Raw genomic sequence first — 21,553 nt, forward strand, 5'->3', positions numbered from 1 at the left:
AACAGCCAAAACAACGGGGAGAAGGCCTTGAAGGAATTTCAGAGACCTTCAAGGCAGCTCTTCCTATCCCAGGCCTGGAGGCTTAGGAGGGCTGAATGGTTTGGGCCAGCCCCAGATCCCTGGCAGCCTCGAGACACTGCTCCCTGCATCCTTGCCACTCCAGCTTCAGCCATGGCTCAAAGGGGCCCAAGTACAGCTCTGGTGGCTGCTTCAGAGGGTGTAAGCCATAAGATTTGGCAGCTTCCATGTAGTGTTAAGCTTGTGGGTGCACAGAGTGCAAGAGTTGAGTCTTGGGAACCTCTGGCTAGATTTCAGAGGATCTATGGAAAAGTCTGGATGTCCAGGAAGGAGCCTGCTGCAGGGGCGGCGCCCTCATGGAGAACCTCTACTAGGGCAGTGGAGAGGAGGGGAAATGTGAGGTTGGAGCCCCAACACAGAGTCCCCACTGGGACACTGCCTATTGGAGCTATGCGAAAGGGGCCACCATCCTCCAGACCCACCAATAGCTTGCACCCTGTACCTGGAAAAGCCTCAGCCTCTCAATGCCAGCCCATGAGAGTGGCTATGCCCAAGCTGCCCAAGGCCTTGGGAGCCCACCCCTTGCATGCCTGGATGTGGGACATGGAGTCAAAGGAGATTATTTTGGAACTTTAAGATTTAATGACTGCCCTGCTGGGTTTTGGGCTTGCATGAGGCCTGTAGCTCCCTTCTTTTGGGTGATTTCTCCATTTTGAAATGGGAATATTTATCCAGTGTTTGTACTCTCATTGTGTCTTGGAGGTACATAACTTGTTTTTGATTTTACAGGCTCCTAGGTGGGAGGGATTTGCCTGTGTCAGATGAGACTTGGAACTTTGAACTTTTGAGTTAATGCTGAAACGAGTTAAGACTTTGAGGGACTGTTGGGAAGGCATGATTGTATTTTGCAATGGGACACGGACGTGAGATCTGGGGGACAAGGGTTGAAATGATATGGTTTGGATCTGCGTCCCCATCAAGTCTCATGTTGAATTGTAATCCCCGGTGTTGGAGGTGAAGTGTGGTGGGAGGTAATTGAATCATGGGGGTGGATTTCTTATGAATGGTTTAGCACCATCCCCACTTGGTACTACTTTCATGACAGCGAGTGAGTTTTCATGAGACCTGGTCATTTAGAAGTGTGAGACATCGCCCTCCTCACTCTCTCTTGCTCCTGCTCCCACCATGTGAGATGTCTCCCTCCCCTTTGCCTTCTGCCATAACTGGAAGCTTGCCAAGGCCTTCCTACAAGCAGAAGCCACTATGCTTCCTATACAGCAGAGCTATGAGCCAACTAAACCTCTTTTCTTTATAAATTACCCAGCCTCAGGTGTTTCTCTATAGCAATGTGAAAATGGAATAATACAGAGGGCTTATGATTTTATTTTTACTTCTCAGATTATGTTTTAGTAGAAGAAAAGAGCTAAGTGAGCCTGGTGCGGTGGCTCACACCTGTAATCCCAGCACTTTGGGAGGCTGATGTGGGTGAATCACGAGGTCAGGCATTCAAGACCAGCCTGGCCAACATGGTGAAATGCCGTCTCTACTGAAAATACAAAAAATTAGCAGGGTGTGGTGGTGGGTGGCTGTAATCCCAGCTACTCTGGAGGCTGAGGCAGGGGAATCACTTGAATGTAGGAGACGGAGGTTGCAGTGACCTGAGATCACACCACTGCACTCCAGCCTGGGGAACAGAGTGAGACTCCGTCTCAGAAAAAAAAAAGAAAAGGAAAGAGAGCTAAGTGTAGCTGTGGCAGGCCAGGTCTCACTAACACCGGCCTCCATTACACTGTCTCAGCACTGGCTGAGTAGTTAGGTTAAATATTAAAAGCTAATTGAACCAGTGCTCTTGTAGTAGGATGAGCCGCAGACAAAACCCCTCAGACACGGCGTTAAAGAAGGAAGCGGTTTATTCGGCCGGGAGCATCAGCAAGACTGCTGTCTCAAGAGCCGAGCTCCCCGAGTGAGCAATTCCTGTCCCTTTTAAGGGCTCACAACTCTAAGGGGGTGCATGTGAGAGGGTTGTGATCGATTGAGCAAGCAGGGGGTACGTGACTGGGGGCTGCCTGCACCGGTAATTAGATCGGAACAAAACAGGACAGGGTTTTCACAGTGCTTTTCTATACAATGTCTGTAATCTATAGATAACCTAACCGATTAGGTCAAGGGTCGAGCTTTATCAGGCCCAGGGTGTGGCACTGGGCTGTCTGCCTATGGATTTAATTTCTGCCTTCTAGTTTTTACTTCTTTCTTTGGAGGCAGAAATTGGGCATAAGACAATATGAGGGGTGGTCTCCTCCCTGACCCTCATACGAAGGCTGGAATGTAACAAAGAGCCCACCAAGAGTTTTTCCTCGGCCTTTCCTGGGCCTTGAAGCATGACAAGATAATGAAGGAATTCTTAAGAGGACCCTTTTAGGATTAAACAAGTTTTATTGGGGGTCTGAAGAAGCTCCTCACGCCACCACAAGTAAGTTTATTGAGCGTCTAAAGGAATGTCCTAAACCTCCATGATTTAGCAGGAGATAAGGGCAATCACCCCAGCACCTGGACCCATTTAGATTAAATACATTTCCTGAGGCTCCAGAGAAGGTTTTCAGGACTCAGATCTTAGTTATAGATGAGAAGTTAACCACTCATGTCTGTAGATGAATGCACACTTACACATAGACATATAGCTTCGAAGGTATATAAGCTTTGGAAAACTTTGTAATTTTGAATTGGTCTGGTGATAATTTCCAGGTCTTCTCCCAGTAACCGGTTACAAAAATAAAAATTCTCTTCTCTCCCAGTTCATCTGCATCTTGTTATTGGCGGTGAGAATAAGCAGCCCAACCCTCAGTTTGGTCCAGGAACGTAGTCATGGCTTAGCTCACTGCAGTGGAACAGAAAAGGCTAACTATAATGATAGTTATATATAGGTCTAAAGCTGCTTTACTTGAAATGTCTCTGAACTGTCTCTTATGTAGGACAGTCCTTTACATGTTCTAGATTGTAAAAGAAGATAGAAAAGAAAAATAGCTCTGAGCTATGGGAGGTGTGCAAATTTTATCAAGCCCCCACTGACATAAGTGTGGGACTTCAGTCATGCTCTCTACACCTATGCCTGGGGGCAGTTGTGTAAAGGCATCTAGAAATCCTCTCCACTGACTGCCCTGTGGACTCAGAAACTGGGTTTGCAACTATTAGCCTTTGTTTTTGTTTATTTTCAAAGAAATTTCCCCTCATTAAATGCCTGATGGCTAGTACCATCTAGCAGATACCTTCTACTACCAAGTCCCAAATGAGGCTTCTGCTGTCTTTAACTGAATGAGAAAAGGGACTTAGACTGTTCAAAGTGGGGGACTGACTAGATTTTGAGCACTCCATTTCCCCTCTTGACTGTCCATGCCCTGGGGACATTTTGGTCTGAGAGCCCTTCTCTCACCTCAAGAATCAGATTCGGAATCAAAGGCTGAGCTTGTTTGCGGCAGCCAAGCTGATGGCCCATGCATCTGGGACACTTCCTTCTTCTCCGCACCACCCCTGGTCAACTTTCTTCTGGGGGAAACTTCAGTGCCTTTCAGTCATGTGTCTGCTGGGAGGTACAGGGAGGCTTGATCCCTAAGCTCTTCCAGGAGGACAGGAAGGCTTCTTCCTAGGCCTGCAGGGATGGTCTCTCTGCTCTCCTCGAGCTTGGCTGGGTCTTGACAGAGAGTGTGGATCTTAATTAAAAAAAAAATCTATCCCTTGTCATAATCTTTTTTTTAAAAAGAGTAAGGTGTTTGTTTTTACATTTTTGTTTCTCTGTAGAAGGAGAGTGAGGATCTAGGATTCCCCTGGAGGAAGCAAGGGCATTCCTTCTATGATTGGTGCCCTTAAGTGGACACACACATGCACACACAAGTACATGCACATACGTGTGCAGATACACACACATGCACACACACCTGTGGGGTATGAGTTTCTCTTCAAATACTCTGATCAATATTTTATTCTTTAACTCATAGTACCCCCACCCTCCATCACATGCGTCCATGTGAAGAGACCACCAAACAGACTCTGTGTGAGCAACAAGGCTGTTTATTTCACCTGGGTGCAGGCGGGCTGAGTCCAAAAGAGAGTCAGCGAAGGGAGATAGGGGTGGTGCAGTTTTACAAGATTTGGGTAGGTAGTGGAAAATTACAGTCAAAGGGGGTTGTTGTCTGGCTGGCCGGGGTGGGGGTCACAAGGTGCTCAGTGGGAGAGCTTTTGAGCCAGGATGAAGGAATTTCACAAGGTAATGTCATCAGTTAAGGCAGGAACAGGCCATTTTCACTTCTTTTGTGATTCTTCACTTGCTTCAGGCCATCTGGATGTATACATGCAGGTCACATGGGATATGATGGCTTAGCTTGGGCTCAGAGCCCTGACACCCCCTTTCTACCTTTTCTCCTTTTTTCCTTTTTGCCTTTGTTAGATGCCCTGGCATGCCACAGCACTAGGCATTATCAGTACCAGCTCACATTCCTTTCCCTATTTGGAAAGAGGACTAACTTTCTAGCTCATTACAGACACCACCTTCCCCTTCCTCTCCACTTTCTTTTACTTGCCCACCTTATCTAAAAAAATCAAATGTTTAGCCAACTGGGATTAGTTTACATTGTATGACCTGACCCCGGCCAATGGAAAAAGATACAGGGACAGGACTTGCGTCAGGAATAAAGGCTCTCGTGCCCCGTTGTTCAGGTGTGCTCTCATGGCAACTGGCCAAGGAGGCACCCCTCTGTGCAGAAGTAAAATTGCTTTGCTAAGAATCCTTTGTTTGAGTCGCAGCAGGACAAGCCACAGACAAAACTCCTCAGACACCGAGTTAAAGAAGGAAGTGGTTTATTTGGCCAGGAGCATTGGCAAAACTCCTGTCTCAAAAGCTGAGCTCCCCGAGTGAGCAATTCCTGTCCCTTTTAAGGGCTCACAGCTCTAAGGGGGTCCACGTGAGAGGGTCGTGAATGATTGAGCAAGCAGGGGGCACGTGACAGGGGCTGCATGCACCGATGGTCAGAGTGAAACAGAACAGACCGGGAAGTTTCACAATGTCTTTCTATAATCTATAGATAACATCAGTTGCTAGGTCAGGGGTCGAATTTTAACTACCAGGCTTAGGTCAGGCCGGCCCAGGCCTAGTTTCAGGTCTGGTTCCTTGGTTTCAGGTCTGGTTCCTAGGCGCCAGGCTACCTGCCTTTAGTTTTGCTTCTCTTTCCTTTTCTGAGTATAAAACAATATAAAACAGTATGAGAGGGTCTGTCTCTCTTCTCTCAGAGTGTTCAATTTCCTTAGGATTTTGAGCGTTATTCCTAACACACCCTTGAAACCCCCACACTCACACAGATACATACACAGAGGGCACATACCCCCACACCCATGCATGCAGGCTTAACACATATAGCACACGTGAACACATATATACACACATGCGTGTTCCTGTCTGGCGTTCACTTCTGGGGCTACAGAGATTGGAGGAAATCAGGAGAGGAGACAGGGGGAGCCAAGGGGGAGTATGGCAGCAGAGGAGAGGGGTCCATTAGGAGAAGAGGTCACACTTCCTAGGAGACCAGGGAGCTCTCTTCCCTGCTGCGACTCTGTAAAATCCTACATTTCTCTTCCTGGACTTGGGAATCGATTCTCCAATAATTAAACCAGATGGACTCCAAGTTTATGTCTTTCTGGGGTTGAATTCCTGTGGAGACTTGAGCTGAACGTTTGAGTTCTCTGGGGCCCTTGTGGACTCTTCTTTCCTTCAGTGATAAGGGAAGAATGAGGTACACACTTGGGGTTCAGATATGTATGGAGACAAAATTAATTAGAACAGGAGGCAAAACACAAAAAATGGAGGGGATCAGTGCGGGAAACAACCACACATGTTGACGTCCCCCGAACTCTTACAGAACTATCCCCTGTTCTTCCTCAACTCTAGTCATGAAAGTGGCGGATTTGTTTAATTAGTTATTTCCAATCTCCTTACACTCTCGGGGAATGTAAGGGGTCAGCAGACTTTTGCTGAAGCCACCTCAGAGCTGGGGTGTGCAAGTGTGTGGTGATCACGTTTGTCTTCTTGTGGCTATTGAGATAAGGTTTTGTTACTAATGACTTACTCATCCTTCTTGCAGACTAGGGCTTCTCCCCTCTGTGTGTGTCCTTTGGTGACTGAGGAGGTTTGACTTCCAGCTAAAGCCCCGCCCACACTCTCTGCAGACATACGGCTTCTCCCCTGTGTGTGTCCTCTGGTGTCTGAGGAGGTTTGACTTCCAGCTAAAGCCCCACCCACACTCTCTGCAGACATACGGCTTCCCCCCTGTGTGTGTCCTCTGGTGACTGAGGAGGTCTGACTTCCAGCTAAAGCCCCGCCCACACTCTCTGCAGACGTAGGGCTTCCCCCCTGTGTGTGTCCTTTGGTGTCTGAGGAGATTTGACTTCCAGCTAAAGCCCTGCCCACACTCTCCATATTTGACTTTTGCAATTCTTGAGATTCCTACCCCCACAAATAATTTGCCTGTGTTCCCTGGATTCACTTTCTGGCCTGTTCTGGACTCTTCTTCCATCATTCTTTCTCCCACTCTAGAGCTCCCCATTTGTCCTTTGGGTGGGCTAGAAAAGGCCCTTGAAATCTCCCTCTGCCATGTCCTTTTATTCAAGAGTTTGGACCTTTCTTTGATCTCTTGACCTTTGGTTTTGTCATTACAGCAGCGTGGATCAGAATATTGCCGCTCCTGATTCTGATCCCCTGGGCAGGGATTCTCTGGTTGGAGAAGTTTTCTTGCAGATGGTCCTGGGAAGTTCTGAGAGGAGTGATTGCGTTCCACATGTTGACTGAGAAATTTCTGACTTGAAAAGGCCAGACAGCATGAGGGACATGGATGGATCTCTGGCTTTGGTTCTGAAAGAGGAAGTTTTTGGTCAGGGTAGATGTTGTGTTCAGGCCTTACTACATATGAAGGTATGAAGATCAAATGAAGAACCAGTCATTCTTCATATGTTAACAATGCAAGCTCTCTCCCACCAAGTGCTGGATGGACCTTTACAGTCCATTTTTCCATTCCACTTTTATTCACTACATCTTAAAAAATCCAGAAATCCCACATCTTGGGCCTTTGCTACATATCAGCCAGACTCTGGGTAACCTCAAGCAGCATCAGGGGCAGCATCATTCCTTACACAGATGGAACTGCAGTGACCTTTCCCTCATGCCACAGGTATCTTCCAAGTCCTGTAAAGCCTTCCCTGATCACCTCTGCCACATGCTCCCTCCCTGGTCCCTGGGCACTTTTGCGACACGAGGTTTTCAGCTATTTTATTCTATTGAGAAATAACACTCTTGATGACTTAGGTGAGATTGTCCTTAGTGACTTCCTAAGAGGGGAAAAGGATCTATTAGGAGCACTCAGCCTGGAGATCCACAAATGTGGTTAAAGAGATGTGTTAGCAAATCTGAATTTGAGTATCCTCATTCAAAAGGACATATTTAATTGAGGACTGTTATGTGCCTGGTTCTCCATCAGGAAGTGTGATTCAGGTTGGCCAACGCAGAGTGGTCCAGGTCCCACTGACTAAAGGACTGTGAGTCCTGCTGTGCCAGCTAGGTGCATGGACTGCTTCTGTTTCAGATTCCACAAATCATAAAATGAGAATATGCTCTTTGTCAGGCTGCACATCAAGTATTCCTGTTTGAGTTATTTCATTCAGTCTGAACCCATTTTAAATATAATAGGAAGTCTTGTTTCAAAATATATCCCTACTCAGGCTTACCGCCATGCTCCCCACCTTCATCCTGCCCACCGTTTTCTCTCACTTGGAAACTGCAGCAGCTCTGAAGGGATGACCCATGGCAGCCTATTTTCCAAAAATGAACCAAAGCTGAACTCTTTCTGGCCTCAGGACCGTTGCACTAGCTGCGCCCTGTGCCTGGAATCCTTGGCCCACAGGCACTTGCACTTCTGAAATGCTGTCTCCTAAGAGAAACCTTCCCTGACAATCCCCTGCAACATTCTACTCTCACCTCACACTGACCCCCAGGTCTCACACTGACCTCAGGTCTCACACTGACCCCCAGGTCTCACACTGACCCCAGGTCTCACACTGACCCCCAGGTCTCACACTGACCTCAGGTATCACACTGACCCCCAGGTCTCACACTGACCTCAGGTCTCACACTGACCCCAGGTCTCACACTGACCCCCAGGTCTCACACGGACCTCAGGTCTCACACTGACCCCCAGGTCTCACACTGACCCCAGGTCTCACACTGACCCCCAGGTCTCACACGGACCTCAGGTCTCACACGGACCCCCAGGTCTCACACTGACCCCCAGGTCTCACACTGACCTCAGGTCTCACACTGACCCCAGGTCTCACACTGATCCCAGGTATTCTTTCTGGATTCATTTTCTTCAAAGCACTGATCGCCGTCTGATATTACACATATGTCTGTGTGTATTCATTTGGTTCCCTAATTCACAAGTCATCTGTTCAAGAGCAGTTTTTTTGACTGTCTTGATCAATCTGTATTTACACTTCCTGCAACATCGTCTGGCACAGAGTAGGAATTCACATGACAGCTAATTGAGATAATGAATGAATGAATAACAACATATGCATATCATTAAGAAATATCAAGGAAATGCCAGAAGAAACTACCTTGTTGGGAGAGCTGGTAGGTGTTTGAGAACTTGATTTTTGTCTTTAAGTCTTTGAGCACTGTATGCTGTTATATACTTTGTGCATGAAGTACTTTGAATATAAAATCGGAACAAAGATTTAAAAATATAAAAGCTGTTCCAAAGAGGCAAAGGCATATAACATGAATCTTTAATTTTGGAAGCCACTGATGTAAAATCTTACTGACTTTAGACGGCGTTTTACTCTACTTAAGAGTTCAATCGTGAAAATTCTCTAGGCTAATTCTTTCTTTCCTGTCCTTTTAAAGGAGTAATAGTGATGCCTACCTCTCCCTGCCGTGAGCTCTTTCTTCCACTTGCTGCCCCACTTGATGCCCAGTTCCTGGCCGTACTCGTCCCCATACCAGACCAGCAGTTCACAGCCCGGCCTAATGACTCGGCAGGTTCTGTAGAAGATCTGCCTGTGGTACTGGAGGGCCACCAGGTTCTGCTCTTCATCATCCCGGGCACAGTTCACATACCTGGGGTCAAGGCAGGCAAAGGGAAAGAAAAGAGGCAGTGAGTTCCCTCTAGGCAGGATGACTACAGTGCTCACCCTGCCTAGAATGCTTCCCTGCTGTGCCTAATCAGCCATTTTTTCAAAGCCCAACTCCAGACTTACCTCCACCTTGATTGGCCATAAAACACATTGACTTCTAGCTTCTCTAAACTCTAAATTAATTCTGTTTTATACCACAGAACTTGGTGCTTGATCACGCGCTCTGCTTCTAGATTAGCTCACATCATTCTACGCTCAGCTCAAGTCCATCTTTCTTTGACAGGCCTTCCTCTAATCACCCTACAGTTCACTCAGGTGCCATTCACCTGACTTCTTCAGATTCCTAGAGAAACTCAGAAGTCTCTTTCTCTTGGCCCAATAACATAGAACAGTAATAGTTGATTCATTTTTCTATTCTCTGATAGAACGACAGCCCATTGTGGAAAGGGGCTGGGTCATCCTGCAGCTCACTTCTGTTCAAGTAGTGAACTTCACTTCCTAACCTGGAACATACTAAGTGTTTAATAAATGTGGATTACATAAATTAAACCATGAATTAACCTTCTCAAGGTTTATCTCGGTGCCTCAATTTTGTCTAGCATACATATTTGTGTTTTGATACCAATAAATCATAATATCTATATTTTTATTTTTTATTTCTAAAAGTTGATGGTATAAAACAGCATTGTATGGAGAAAAATAGAAATAGGGGATGTGAAAATCATTGAGGGAGGCATAATGAGAAGGAAGGAAGTCCGGGTTTGTGAAAGATGGAGGTTCTCTCTGAAACTAAGAGAGCTAGTGGCCTTACCTCATCCAGTTGGCCCAGGATTTATCTTTTCCATCCACATACTCATAGCAGTTTCTCCCCTTGGTGATCTGAGTTTCAAAAAAATAAGGTAAAGACTTTTTAGAGGGTAAAAATCCGAAGAATTATTTTACTCCACGGTCATCAATGGCCTTTGGACCTGCAGAGCTTCAACTGCCAACTGCGACCACATGGCATGCACCTTAGTCATCATCTACACATCTGAGTTGGTTTGTCCAATCAGAGCAGAAGCTCCAAAAGGGAGGATGCACTTCTTTGTCTTTGTACCACTCTGCACCCACGTACCCTCTGATCTCTAAATAGGAGTTCCATGTTCATGCAAAGACCCTTGAGTACACAGAGCTAACCATGTTATCCCTACCTATATCCTAACATGTAGAAGGTGATGTCCCACCAAAGGCACAGAAGGGATGTGGGAAGACAGAACAGGGGAAACAGCAGGCTCTTCTTACTAGCCAGGAATATCCACTGTTGGCTGCCTCTTTGTCTTCTGTAATTCGGCCCTCATAGGGGCCAAAATGCAGACCCAGTGGCAGATCAGATGCCTCGTTCCATACTCCAAGCCCAGCCTGAGGGATGCCTGATGGCCCAATTCTCAGCCCCGGGGGCAGACTGAGGGCTGAACGGTTGGGATGCCGCTTGTCCACTGCACTGTCCTTTACAAATGTAGGGGGCCCATGAGCAGCACAGCTGTCAATGAAGAAGTTCTGACACATCTCACAATCTGGAAGTGAGGGAAGCAGGGATTAGGAAAGTTGTAACGCATGTTCCTTGATATAAGAGCTTCAGAAAGAGCTTGGCACTCACATTATTTAGCCCCAATCCTGTACTTTAATTCATTCAAGTAAGGGAATGATTTGTGGGCCAAATGATGAAATTATTGTACCAGGACATAACAGCAAGCTGTGTGAGTGGCTGAAAGGGTCACTCACAGAGGTAGTCATCATCCTGTGGCTTGCTGATCTCTTTGTATGCATGACCCTTTCTTTCTCGCAGGCTATACATCTTTCCTTCAGTCTCCTTCCTCCTGAGTTCTAGGTTGGAGAAGAGTAGATGGGTAAAATTGGGAGTCTGGGGTGTTTGTCCTTGTTTCATAAGAAAATGTGAAATCTCCTACCATCAAATTAGCATCTACCTTTCTACATACTCTAGTCTCCCCCTCTTTACTGCTTCAGAGAGACTTAGACCCCACACCCACGCTGACTGTAGATGCCTATTCAATTTTAGTTTGTAGCTGTTCTCATTATCCCATTAACCTCCCAGCCTTTCTGCTTACAAAATGGTTCATTCATGCATTTATTTATTCAGAAAATATTTTTTGAGAGTTCATTACATCTTAGGCATTGAACAAAGGCCTGGACATACAATGCTAAGAAAGTATAGTCTCTATAGGGGATCTTCTATGTACTAGTTGACATGTGATGGAAAAGGAAATGTAGAAACGCACAAAAGAATATATATGATCAGAGAGGTGCTTATTGGACACCTCACATGTATCAATTCATTTATATTTAATTTAATGATTTCAAACAATACATGAGCTCTATATACTTGGTCTCATTTTACAGATTACCATTCAGGAGCGCATGGAATTTATAAGATTTGCCCAAGGCCCCAATGCTTCTGTGTGGATTATAACCCAAGTGAGTGACTTCAAAGTTAATGTTCTTACATGCTATTCAATACTGTATCCAAGGCGCATGGTGGCTCAAGCCTGTAATCCCAGCATTTTGGGAGGCTGAGCTGAGCAGATCACTTGAGGCCAGGAGTTTGAGACCGGCCTGGTCAACATGGTGAAACTCTGTCTCTACTAAAAATCAGCCGGGCACGGTGGTGCACACCTATAATCCCAGCTACTCGGGTGACTGAGGCATGAAAATCGCTATTTTCGTGGAGGCAGAGGTTGCAGTGAGCCGAGGTCTCACCATTGCACTCCAGCCTGGGTGACAGAGTAAGACTGTGTCTCAGTGAACAAATAAATAAATAATTTTAACAAAATACTGCGTCTACCTTCTGGTCTCACAGTTGAGTCCAGCTTAAGCCCAGGCCTGTCCAAAGTCCACCCCACATAGGTAGAGCATACTCATCAACCTTTCTAGAGGACATAGAGGGACTACATCCCCTCAAATTCTCTTACCCAGTTTTCGTCTTGAGTGCTGTCCAGAGGTACTTGCTTCTCCAGGAGGGGACACTGGTTTCTGAGCCTGCTCTGAGCCACTCGTATTCAGTAAATTTGGCGTTCCTGACAATTCTTTCAAACTAGATTCATTATTGAATGACGCCTTGGGCATTCCCTTTAATGTGAGAGTCACATATTAAAAGACAACGTGCATTTATTTAGTTCTTTACGGCTTGCAACATGTTTTCATATGACTGTAGTTAATGTTCAAACCTTGGAAATACCTAGAGTGTCTAAATACTAGAGGGAAAAGACAAGGTCTAAGTGAGTAGTGAATCTGGGACTCTAACCCATGTCTTAAGGCTCTTTCCTTCAACTTTCTCTCAAAACGTTCTATGTGAGTTAAAGGGAAGGAGGAAGAATACTTGGGAAGACTAGCTGGAGAATCAACAAGATTTGTGAAAGAAGGGCATAAGGGCTTACAGAGAGAAGGAGGGAATCTTCCATAAACTAGTAGACTTTTGATGGAAGGGGAAATGTAGAAAAGCACAGAGGGACAAAGCACATCTGGAAAATGAGGTAATAGGGCAGTAAGGTTCGGAACAGAACAAAGAGATGATTGGCAAAAATATATCTAGACAACTAAGAAAGTGAAGTCAAAGTTGCATGTTGCCATATCCTGGAAAGAATATTTGGCTTTTGAATTAGATTAGTTAGTTCCTGTACCAATTCTGCTTGTCTGCTTGAATAAGGGTGTATTGTTAGCTAATTTCTCTTTAGTTTCCCGATCCAGAACTTGGCATACATGGTTTTTTTTGTTTTGTTTTGTTTTGTTTTGAAAAGGAGTCTTGCTCTGTTGCCTAGGCTGGAATGCAGTGGCATGATTTCAGCTCACTGCAGCCTTCACCTCCCAGGTTCAAGAGATTTTCCTACCTCAGCCTCCCGAGAAGCTAGGATTACAGGCACGTGCCACCACACCCAGCTAATTTTTGTATATTTATTAGAGACGGGGTTTCGCTGGGTTGGCCAGGCTGGTCTAGAACTCCTCACCTCAAGTGTTCCACCCACCTCAGCCTCCCAAAGTGCTGGGATTATAGGTAAGAGTCCCCGCACCCAGCCCATGCTAATTCTTTTTTTGAGAGGGAGTCTCACTCTGTTGCCTAAGCTGGAGTGCAGTGGCACGATCTCAGCTAACTGCAGCCTCTATCTCCCAGGTTCAAGCGATTCTCCTGCTTCAGCCTCCCAAGTAGTTGGGATTACAGGTGTCCACCACCATGCCCAGCTGATTTTTGTAGTTTTAGTAGAGATGGGGTTTCACCATGTTGGCCAAGCTGGTCTCGAACTCCTGACCTCAGGTAATCTGCCCACCTCTGCCTCTCAAAGTGCTGGGATTACAGGTGTGAGCCACTGCCCCCGGCACTAATTCTTAATATTGTAGTGAACATGAAAGATAATAATGTTCACCAAAGTGTTTTTTGAGCTACTTAATACACTATGAATGTGAGATTAATAATTATTCTCGCCAGGCACGGTGGCTCACACCTGTAATCCCAGCACTTTGGGAGGCCGAGGCAGGCAGATCACCTGAGGTCAGGAATTTGAGACCAGTCTGGCCAACCCTGTCTCTACAAAAAATACAAAAAACTAGCCGGGTGTGGTGGCGGGCGCCTGTAATCCCAGCTACTCGGGAGGCTGAGGCAGGAGAACAACTTGAACCCAGGAGGTGGAGGTTGCAGTGAGCCGAGATCGCGCCACTGCACTCCAGCCTGGGTAACAAGAGTGAAACTCTGTCTCAAAAAAAAAAAAAAAAAAAAAGAAAGAAAAGAGAATAAAAGAAAAAAATAATTTTTCTCACAGACTGGGTGCGGTGGCTCACATCTGTAATCCCAGCACTTTGGGAGGCCAAGGTAGGAGGATGGCTTGAGCCCAGGAGTTCAAGACCAGCCTGAGCTACATGGCAAAACCCTGCCTGTACAAAACACATAAAAATTAGCCGGGCATGGTGGTGCATGCCTGTGGTCCCAGCTACTCAGGAGGCTGAGGCAGGAGAATCACACTAACCTAGGAGATGGAGGCTGCAGTAAGCCGAGATTGAGCCATTGCACTCCAGCCTTGGCGCAAGAGCCAGACTCTGTCTCAAAGCACCCCCTGCCCCTGTAGACAAATAACAAACGAAAATTATCTCATAGTCCTGATATATCTCTACAGTTGAAATCTAACTCAAAGATATTTTCAGCATTCCTTGACCCTGTTACTTATAGTTTAATTCATAAGCTTGGAATCAATCATTCAGAAAACACTCAGGAGGCTCTCAGAGGCCCTGAGCTGGGCTTGGGAGTTCTGAGAAGAATCAGGAAGGGACTAGACTCCTGAAGAGCTCACAATGAAGAGGCAGCAGGCAGGCTAAACAAATAATTCCAAATAACATGACAGTTCCCTAATTGGAGCCCAGAGGAAGGAGCTGTTACTGTCTTCTACAGGAATGAGCATTTGAAATTGGTTCCAGAAGAATATATTTTTACTTAATAGGGTGTAACCTATATGAAGTCCTAAACCATTTTCGTATTTGTTGTTTCTCAATCTTCGAACCTGAAATTCCTCAGGGCTGGAAGCTGCTTCCTCTGATCAGAATGGGTCCCTTATGAGGGTAGGGACCCTATCTTCTTCTGGGACCATCCACAGTATGAATTGTCTATTTACTTGGAAGCTTCCCTTAATCAGAGTGTTTTAGTGCAAATCTGACTTTACTGCAACAGAGAAAAACTGAGGTTGAAAAATTAACTGGACGAATGATGTAAAGACATATGGGTAAGACAGCATAAACTTTATACAACTATGAAACTTTTAATGATCTTGTAAGTGCTTTAGAGAAGGAGTTTTGGATTAGACTGCACCAACACTGAATGTGATCCCAGGGATATAACTGAACATTTTTATACCTCAGTTTCCTAACCTGTAAAATGGCTATAGTTATAGTACCTACTTAGTAGGTACTATATGTGAAGTTGAATAGGTACTATACGTAAAGTTTATTCATGTAAAATGCTTAAAATAAAGTCTGAAAATACTGAGAAAATAACCCATGGTAGCGATTACTGTTGCTGTTCTTATTAACTCTTAAAATAATGATGATGTCAGACACTGTGCTAAAGAGATCAGGAGAGGAAGGCAGTAGTTCCTAGGATAGTCTGTACATTCTCCTTCTCTTACCTGTATTTGGATCTATGAGGAAGGTTTCTTGTCAACAGGATTTGGGAGATACTTACCTTCTGGTGTTTACTCTGTTCTCCTCTGAAGGCCATCCAAGGAGGTTTGACTAAAAGGTGATGAGAAATCAGTGGTTTGGTTGGTAAATGTTTCCAAACTCTAGAGATTTTTTTTTTCTTTTCGATATGGAGTCTCCCTCTGTCGCCCAGGCTGGAGTGCAGTGGCACAATCTCCCCTCACTGCAACCTCCGCCTCCCGGATTCAAGCAGTTCTCCTGCCTCAGCCTTGTGAGTTTTTGGGAACTACAGGTGTGCACCACCACACCCAGCTAATTTTTGCATTTTTATTAGAGATGGGGTTTCTCCATGTTGGTGATGCTGGTCTCGAACTCCTGACCTTAGGTGATCCACCTGCCTCGGACTCCCAAAGTGCTGAGATTACAGGCGTGAGCCACTATGCTCGGCCTAACTCTGGAGTTTCTCATTAGAGACAGAGAATTCTGAATCAGAGAGTGATGGTTCCAAGTATTATCCAAGGGCAATTTGGAAATGTTTTCTGAAGTATCATTAAGCCCTATGCTTCTATTGGGGGCATTGCTAATTTTCTTAAGATTTAAAAAAATAGATAAAACTTCATCTTTGTTTCAGCCTATCTGTAAAGGTATACCTAATAAGGTGTCTATTACATTAATTTTTAAAATGTAAATTGACCTTTCATGACAAACACACTGAACAAACTAGGAATAGAAGGAAATCACCTCAACGTAAAAAGGTCATATAAGAAAAGCCCTTTTTTTTTTTTTTTTTTTTTTTTTTTGAGATGGAGTCTCGCTCTGTCACCCAGGCTGGAGTGCAGGGGCACGAGGTCGGCTCACTGCAAGCTCTGCCTCCTGGGTTCAGGCCATTCTCCTGCCTTAGCCTCCCGAGTAGCTGGGACTGCAGGTGCCCACCACCACGCCCAGCTAATTTTTTGTATTTTTAGTAGAGATGGGGTTTCACCGTGTTAGCCAGGATGGTCTCGGTCTCCTGACCTCGTGATCCTCCCACCTTGGCCTCCCAAAGTGCTGGGATTACATTGTGCTTGTTTGCTGAACATTTATGTTTTTGAGGGAAGACTCTTTTTCCTTTGTTAAATTCTGAAATGTAGCTGAGACCTAAACCGAGGCCGGTTTCAGGAGGTCACTTTTTTTTCACCCTGTGACAGAGTCTTCTTATTCTGTTGCCCAGGCTGGAGGCTGGTGGCACGATTTCGGCTCACTGCCACCTCCACCTCCTGGGTTCAAGCTATTTCCCAGCTTCAGCCTCCTGAGTAGCTGGGATTATAGGCACCCATCACCACGCCCAGCTATTTTTTTTTTGCATTTTTAATAGAGATGGGGTTTCACCATGTTGGCTAGGCTTGTCTCAAACTCCAGCCTTCAAGTGATATGGTTGCCTCAGCCTCCCAAAGTGCTGGGATTACAGGTGTGAGCCACCATGCCTGGCCAGGAGGTCACTTCTAAATCTTACTGGGGGCTATGCACGGTGGCTCATGCCTGTAATCCCAGCAATTTGGGAAGCTGAGGTGGGAGGAACACTTGAGCCCAGGAGTTTGAGGCTGCAGTGAGTTATGATTGTGCCACTGCACTCCAGCCTGGGTGACAGAGTGAGACCTTGTGTGTAATAATAACAACCATCATCATCATCATCATCATCATCATCCCAGCACTTTGGGAGGCTGAAGCAGGTGGATCACTTGAGGCCAGGAATTCGAGACCAGCCTGGCCAACATGGTGAAACCCCATCTCTACAAAAAATACAAAAATTAGCTGGGCAAGGTGGTGCACATCTGTAGTCCCAGCTACTCGAGAAGCTGAGGTGGGAGAATTGTTGAACCTGGGAGGTGGAGGCTGCAGTGAGCCGAGATTGTACCACTGTACTCCAGCCTGGATGACAGAGCAAGACTCTGTCTTAAAAAAAATAAAAATAGGCCAGGTGCAGTGGCTCATGGCTGTAATCCCAGCACTTTGGAAGGCCAAGGTGGGTAGACCACCTGAGGTCAGGAGTTCGAGACCAGCCTGACCAACATGGAGAAATCCCATATCTACTAAACAAAATTACAAAAAATTAGCTGAGTGTGGTGGCGCATGCCTGTAATCCCAGTTATTTGGGAGGCTGAGGCAGGAGAATCACTTGAACCTGGGAGGCGGAGGTTGCAGTGAGCCAAGATCACGCCATTGCACTCCAACCTGGGCAACAAGAGCGAAACTCCGTCTTTAAAAAAAAAAAAAATCCTCCTTCCCTTCCCTCTTACCTTGCTGCCTAGGTGTCCATTCTTCATCGGAATCTTCTGTGTCATCCACCTGGAGTTTGATGGCCTGCCTTCGGTGACACATGAAAACTGGTTGAGTGGCTCTGAGACCTGAAAAGAAGCAAAAAATTTTGCTCTGAAATGGAAGAGCTGGGAGGAGGAACAAAGGGCAGTGGCAATGGAAAGCACCACAAAGCCAGTGCTGCTCAGTCTGATGAGCTGGGAGAGTCTTGAACAAGGTCAAGATGTGACCTCTGCATGGTCAATATCCACACACAACCCCGCACTGACGCAAAAGAACAATATTTCCCTCCAGATTTGTCTCCGTGCAAAAGGGAATTGTGGGCAGATGCCGCCACCTGATAATTAAAATAATATAGGGACCAAAGACCTGTTTTATATCGCCCAGGCTGGTCTGTGCCCAGCACTTCCTGTTACCTATAGTAATCAGTGCATTATAGTTCCTTTTCACATTCCTATAGCGAGTTTTCTCCCAGTCTCCCATTTCTGCCCATTCTTCCTTGGTGAAGTATATGGAAATGTCTTTGAAGGCATCTTTGACCTAGAGGAAGTAACAGATTCCATCAGTGATTTACTAATACACATCGAGCTGGTCCTTTTCCTCTACCCTGTGTGTAGGGCATAGCCTGGGGCCTCTGGGAGTCTCTGTGAAACATAAAGACCTTCCCTCCTTCTCCAGATTTTGTCCTGTTTAACTGAGCAGACACAGCATTTTCCTAGCTCTCTGCTGACACAGAGCAGTTGCTGATGCTAGTGTTCTTTTCTCCCCCATGTCCTGGCCAGGACCAGCTGCCCCCATTCCATGCACATTCAGACAGGGTCACCCAAGGGTACAGGCCGGGAGTCTGCAGCACTCCAGAGATCAGCTCCTGCTGGGAGTCTGGCTTCGCCTCCCCGACTTCTCACCATGGGCTTCCGCTCTGTTCTCTCTGTGTCTCCTTCTGGGCTCTCCTCTTGGGACCTTTCAGGGCTCATGGTGCTGGGACTGTCTAGAAGGCCCTGCTCTAATTCTGAGTGTGGGAAGGGCCCCTGAGTCTCCCAGCTCCTAGGCCAAAGGCTCCTGTGGAAGGAGAAGGTGCTGAGATGGGGCAACAGCCCTGAGCACTACCCAGAACCAGGCTCTGTCTTCTCCATCTGGCTGGGGTGTTCAGAGCAGGAAGACTGGGTTCCTGGTGAGGTCTCGAGCACCCCATGGAGGTCTGGGGGTACTGATGGGATGGGAAGGCCTCCACTGGCCATGAGCTGCCACCTAATGTAAGCTGGATTTTGTTCTTTTAGTTCCCCTGCAGCTTGGCTCATTTGGAGAAGGGTGGCACAGGTGCCTGGAGGGTTGTAGCTACCGGTGTTTGAGGGGAGTCCTGAGGTGTGAGAGCCAGAGGAGTCCCAAGGAGACCTTGAGGCCCCCTGACTGCTGGGACTTGGGTCACACTGAGGAGCAGGGTTCTGTTTTAGCGAGGCAAAATGAACATTTTGCATAGACAGGATTTGGGGATCTCTACCTGGGGATTCTAGAAAAATCCAGGAGTAAAGCAGTCTGCATCTCTAAGGGGAAGCTATCTCTCAGGTTGAGATTTGGGGTCCCTCAGGCTGAGGGGATTTGAGATGTCTTAGACTGAAGAAATTGGGGTTTCTCAGTTTGAGGGAATTTGGGGTATCTCGAGCTGAGGAGCTTTGGTATCCCTCAGGCTGATAGTATTTGTGGTTTTTCAGGATGAGATTAGGGGTCTTTTAGGCTGAAGAAATTTGGGGTGCTCTAGTTGACAGGATTTGAGATTCATCAGGTTAAGGGGATTTGGGGTTCCTCGGGATGAAAGGATTTGGGATATTTGAGGCTGAGGAAATTCTGGGTCTCAGGTAAAGGAGATTTGGGTCTCTCATTAATGGGTTTTAGGGTGTTTGACACTGAGGTTATTTGGTCCTTGAAGCTGACGGGGTTGAGTTTTCAGGCTATTTAGGTTATCTGTGCTTGGGGAAATTTGGTCTCTCTGAGATATTTAGGGTTCCTCAGGCTGAGGTATTTGGGGTGCCTTAGGGTGGGGGAAATTGTGGCTCCTCAGGCTCAGAATATTTGGGGATCTAAGCATTAGGAGATTCGATGTTCCTCTGGGTGAAGGGATTTGGGGTCTCTGAAGCTGAGGTACTTTGGGGGTTTCATGCGGAGGGGATTTTAAATCCCTCAAGGTGGCAGGATTTGGGGTCTCTTGAGGCTGAGAGGATTTGGAGCTTCTCAGGGTGAGGGGATCTGGGGTCTCCTAGGCTAAAATTTGAAGGTCTTGGGATGAGGGTTTACAAGGGTTTCACGCTGCACGACAAAGGCTCCCCATGCTCTTCACAGTCTCCCGTTTTCTCCTGCCGCGGTGTTCACCCCGGCCGGGCGTCTTCTCGGAGCCGCTCAGGAGGTGAGACGCGGTGGAGGGCTAGGTGCCAGCCTGTAGTGCTGCCAGCCAATCAGCGCTGAGACCAAGGCGAGCCCGCCAATCGGCAGTCAGGAGGTGCTAAAGGGGCGGGGAGTAGGGCGGAGCCTTGCCTGTCAGTCATGGGCACAACCCGGTTTTGGGCTCAGGAGGTCGGGGAGGGGCCTGGCTTTTCCCGCCCCTGGGGAAGGTCCCGCCCCTGGGGAAGGTCCTGCCCCACCCCGCTGGGATTGCGTGCAACCATCTGGAATCCTCCCGCGCACAGGCGCAGTTTCGCGGTTTTATTACTTGGTTTTTCCCGACGCCGGTGTTTGCGACTGAGCTGGGAGTCGGGGCTGCTCCTCACGTCCCTCCTCAGGCCTGGGTCTTCTGAGGGGACACTGTGTCTTTTTGAATTGCCAGAGTTCTTGCACCGACTCTCATCTGGGAGGGTTGGTGTTCCTTTAACTGTGGTGTAAGTTGGGTATTGTCAGCTGGCTTCGTTTCTGGATGCTTCAGAGGGCCAGGGTTCTGTACAGGACCCTTACGGGTGGGTGAATTGTGCTTGGTTTCACAGGTGTTGTATTAGCTGGCCAATTTTGGTGGTGTACTTATGGCTGTGATCCAATAGATGGTGCTTAAGAGGAACGGCTGCTATCTCCAGCGGCGAGGTTCTTTTGTACTTCGCGTTCGCAGGTGTGCTTTGCGTTGAGACGGGAGAGCGATAGCCCCTCATCAGCTCCTGGACCTTGAGGGGAGCCTCCTGTGATCACTGGCGCCTGCCTGCGTTTCTTTTGTTTGGTGTTCTGAGCTGCGGGGCTCCCTCGGGCAGAGGCTGCATAGGTCGCCCCCTTTCTGGACTGGCCCTCTGGAGGGAGGCATGCCTCGCTCCCTCGTTGCCCAGGATCCCACATGTCTCACCTCTCTCAGTGCTCTGAGAGTGGGGGCTCCTCCTTCGTTCGAGTGCTGGCCACAGATCTCCCCCTCGGTATCCCTAGCTACGTGCCACAGCCTTGGGGACACCAGGAAGTCCTATGGCTTGGGGTTGGGCTCTCGCTGCGCTGGGGAATCCAATGTGCTCCTGGGTCACGGGGAAGGTACTCAGGTGGAGCAATGCACTCAGGCTGGGCTGCAGAGGCTGCACTGTGCACCTACTCTTGCAGAGTGGCTAGGCATGGGCCCTGGGAGGGGCCAGTGGGCAGGAGGACTTGCAGAACGGAGGCACCCAAGTCCCACAGGGAAGCTGCCACTGCTGTCTCCTGGCTCAGACGTCAGCTGCTGCCAGAGTCTCCTCCAATTAAAATTGATTTAATTAGCTTATTGTTCTGCGGGCTGTACAGGAAGCATGATGCTGATGCTGGCACCTGCTTGGCTTCTTGGGAAACTTACACTCATGGCTGAAGGCGAAAGGGGAGTCAGCACTTGACATGGCCAGAGCTGGAGGAAGAGAGAAAGATGGGGAGGTGCTATACACTTTTAAACAACCAGATCTCACTGTACACTTCCAAA

General features: G+C 47.2%; 1 protein-coding gene across 1 annotated transcript; it reads right to left on the reverse strand.

Moving 5' to 3' along the window:
- Positions 1-6,514: 6,514 nt before the first annotated feature.
- On the reverse strand, positions 6,515-18,705 carry PRDM7 (PR/SET domain 7). The gene is given in 11 exon segments (XM_031003038.3): positions 6,515-6,910; positions 8,976-9,033; positions 9,035-9,169; positions 9,998-10,065; positions 10,468-10,739; positions 10,948-11,049; positions 12,153-12,309; positions 15,401-15,450; positions 17,634-17,741; positions 18,069-18,192; positions 18,558-18,705. Coding segments are annotated over 11 exon segments (1,389 nt in total). The 5' UTR covers positions 18,627-18,705; the 3' UTR covers positions 6,515-6,664.
- Between the last annotated feature and the right edge of the window lie 2,848 nt (positions 18,706-21,553).

Source organism: Gorilla gorilla, chromosome 18 (genome assembly GCF_029281585.2).
Source record: "Gorilla gorilla gorilla isolate KB3781 chromosome 18, NHGRI_mGorGor1-v2.1_pri, whole genome shotgun sequence".
Taxonomy (NCBI): Eukaryota; Metazoa; Chordata; class Mammalia; order Primates; family Hominidae; genus Gorilla; species Gorilla gorilla.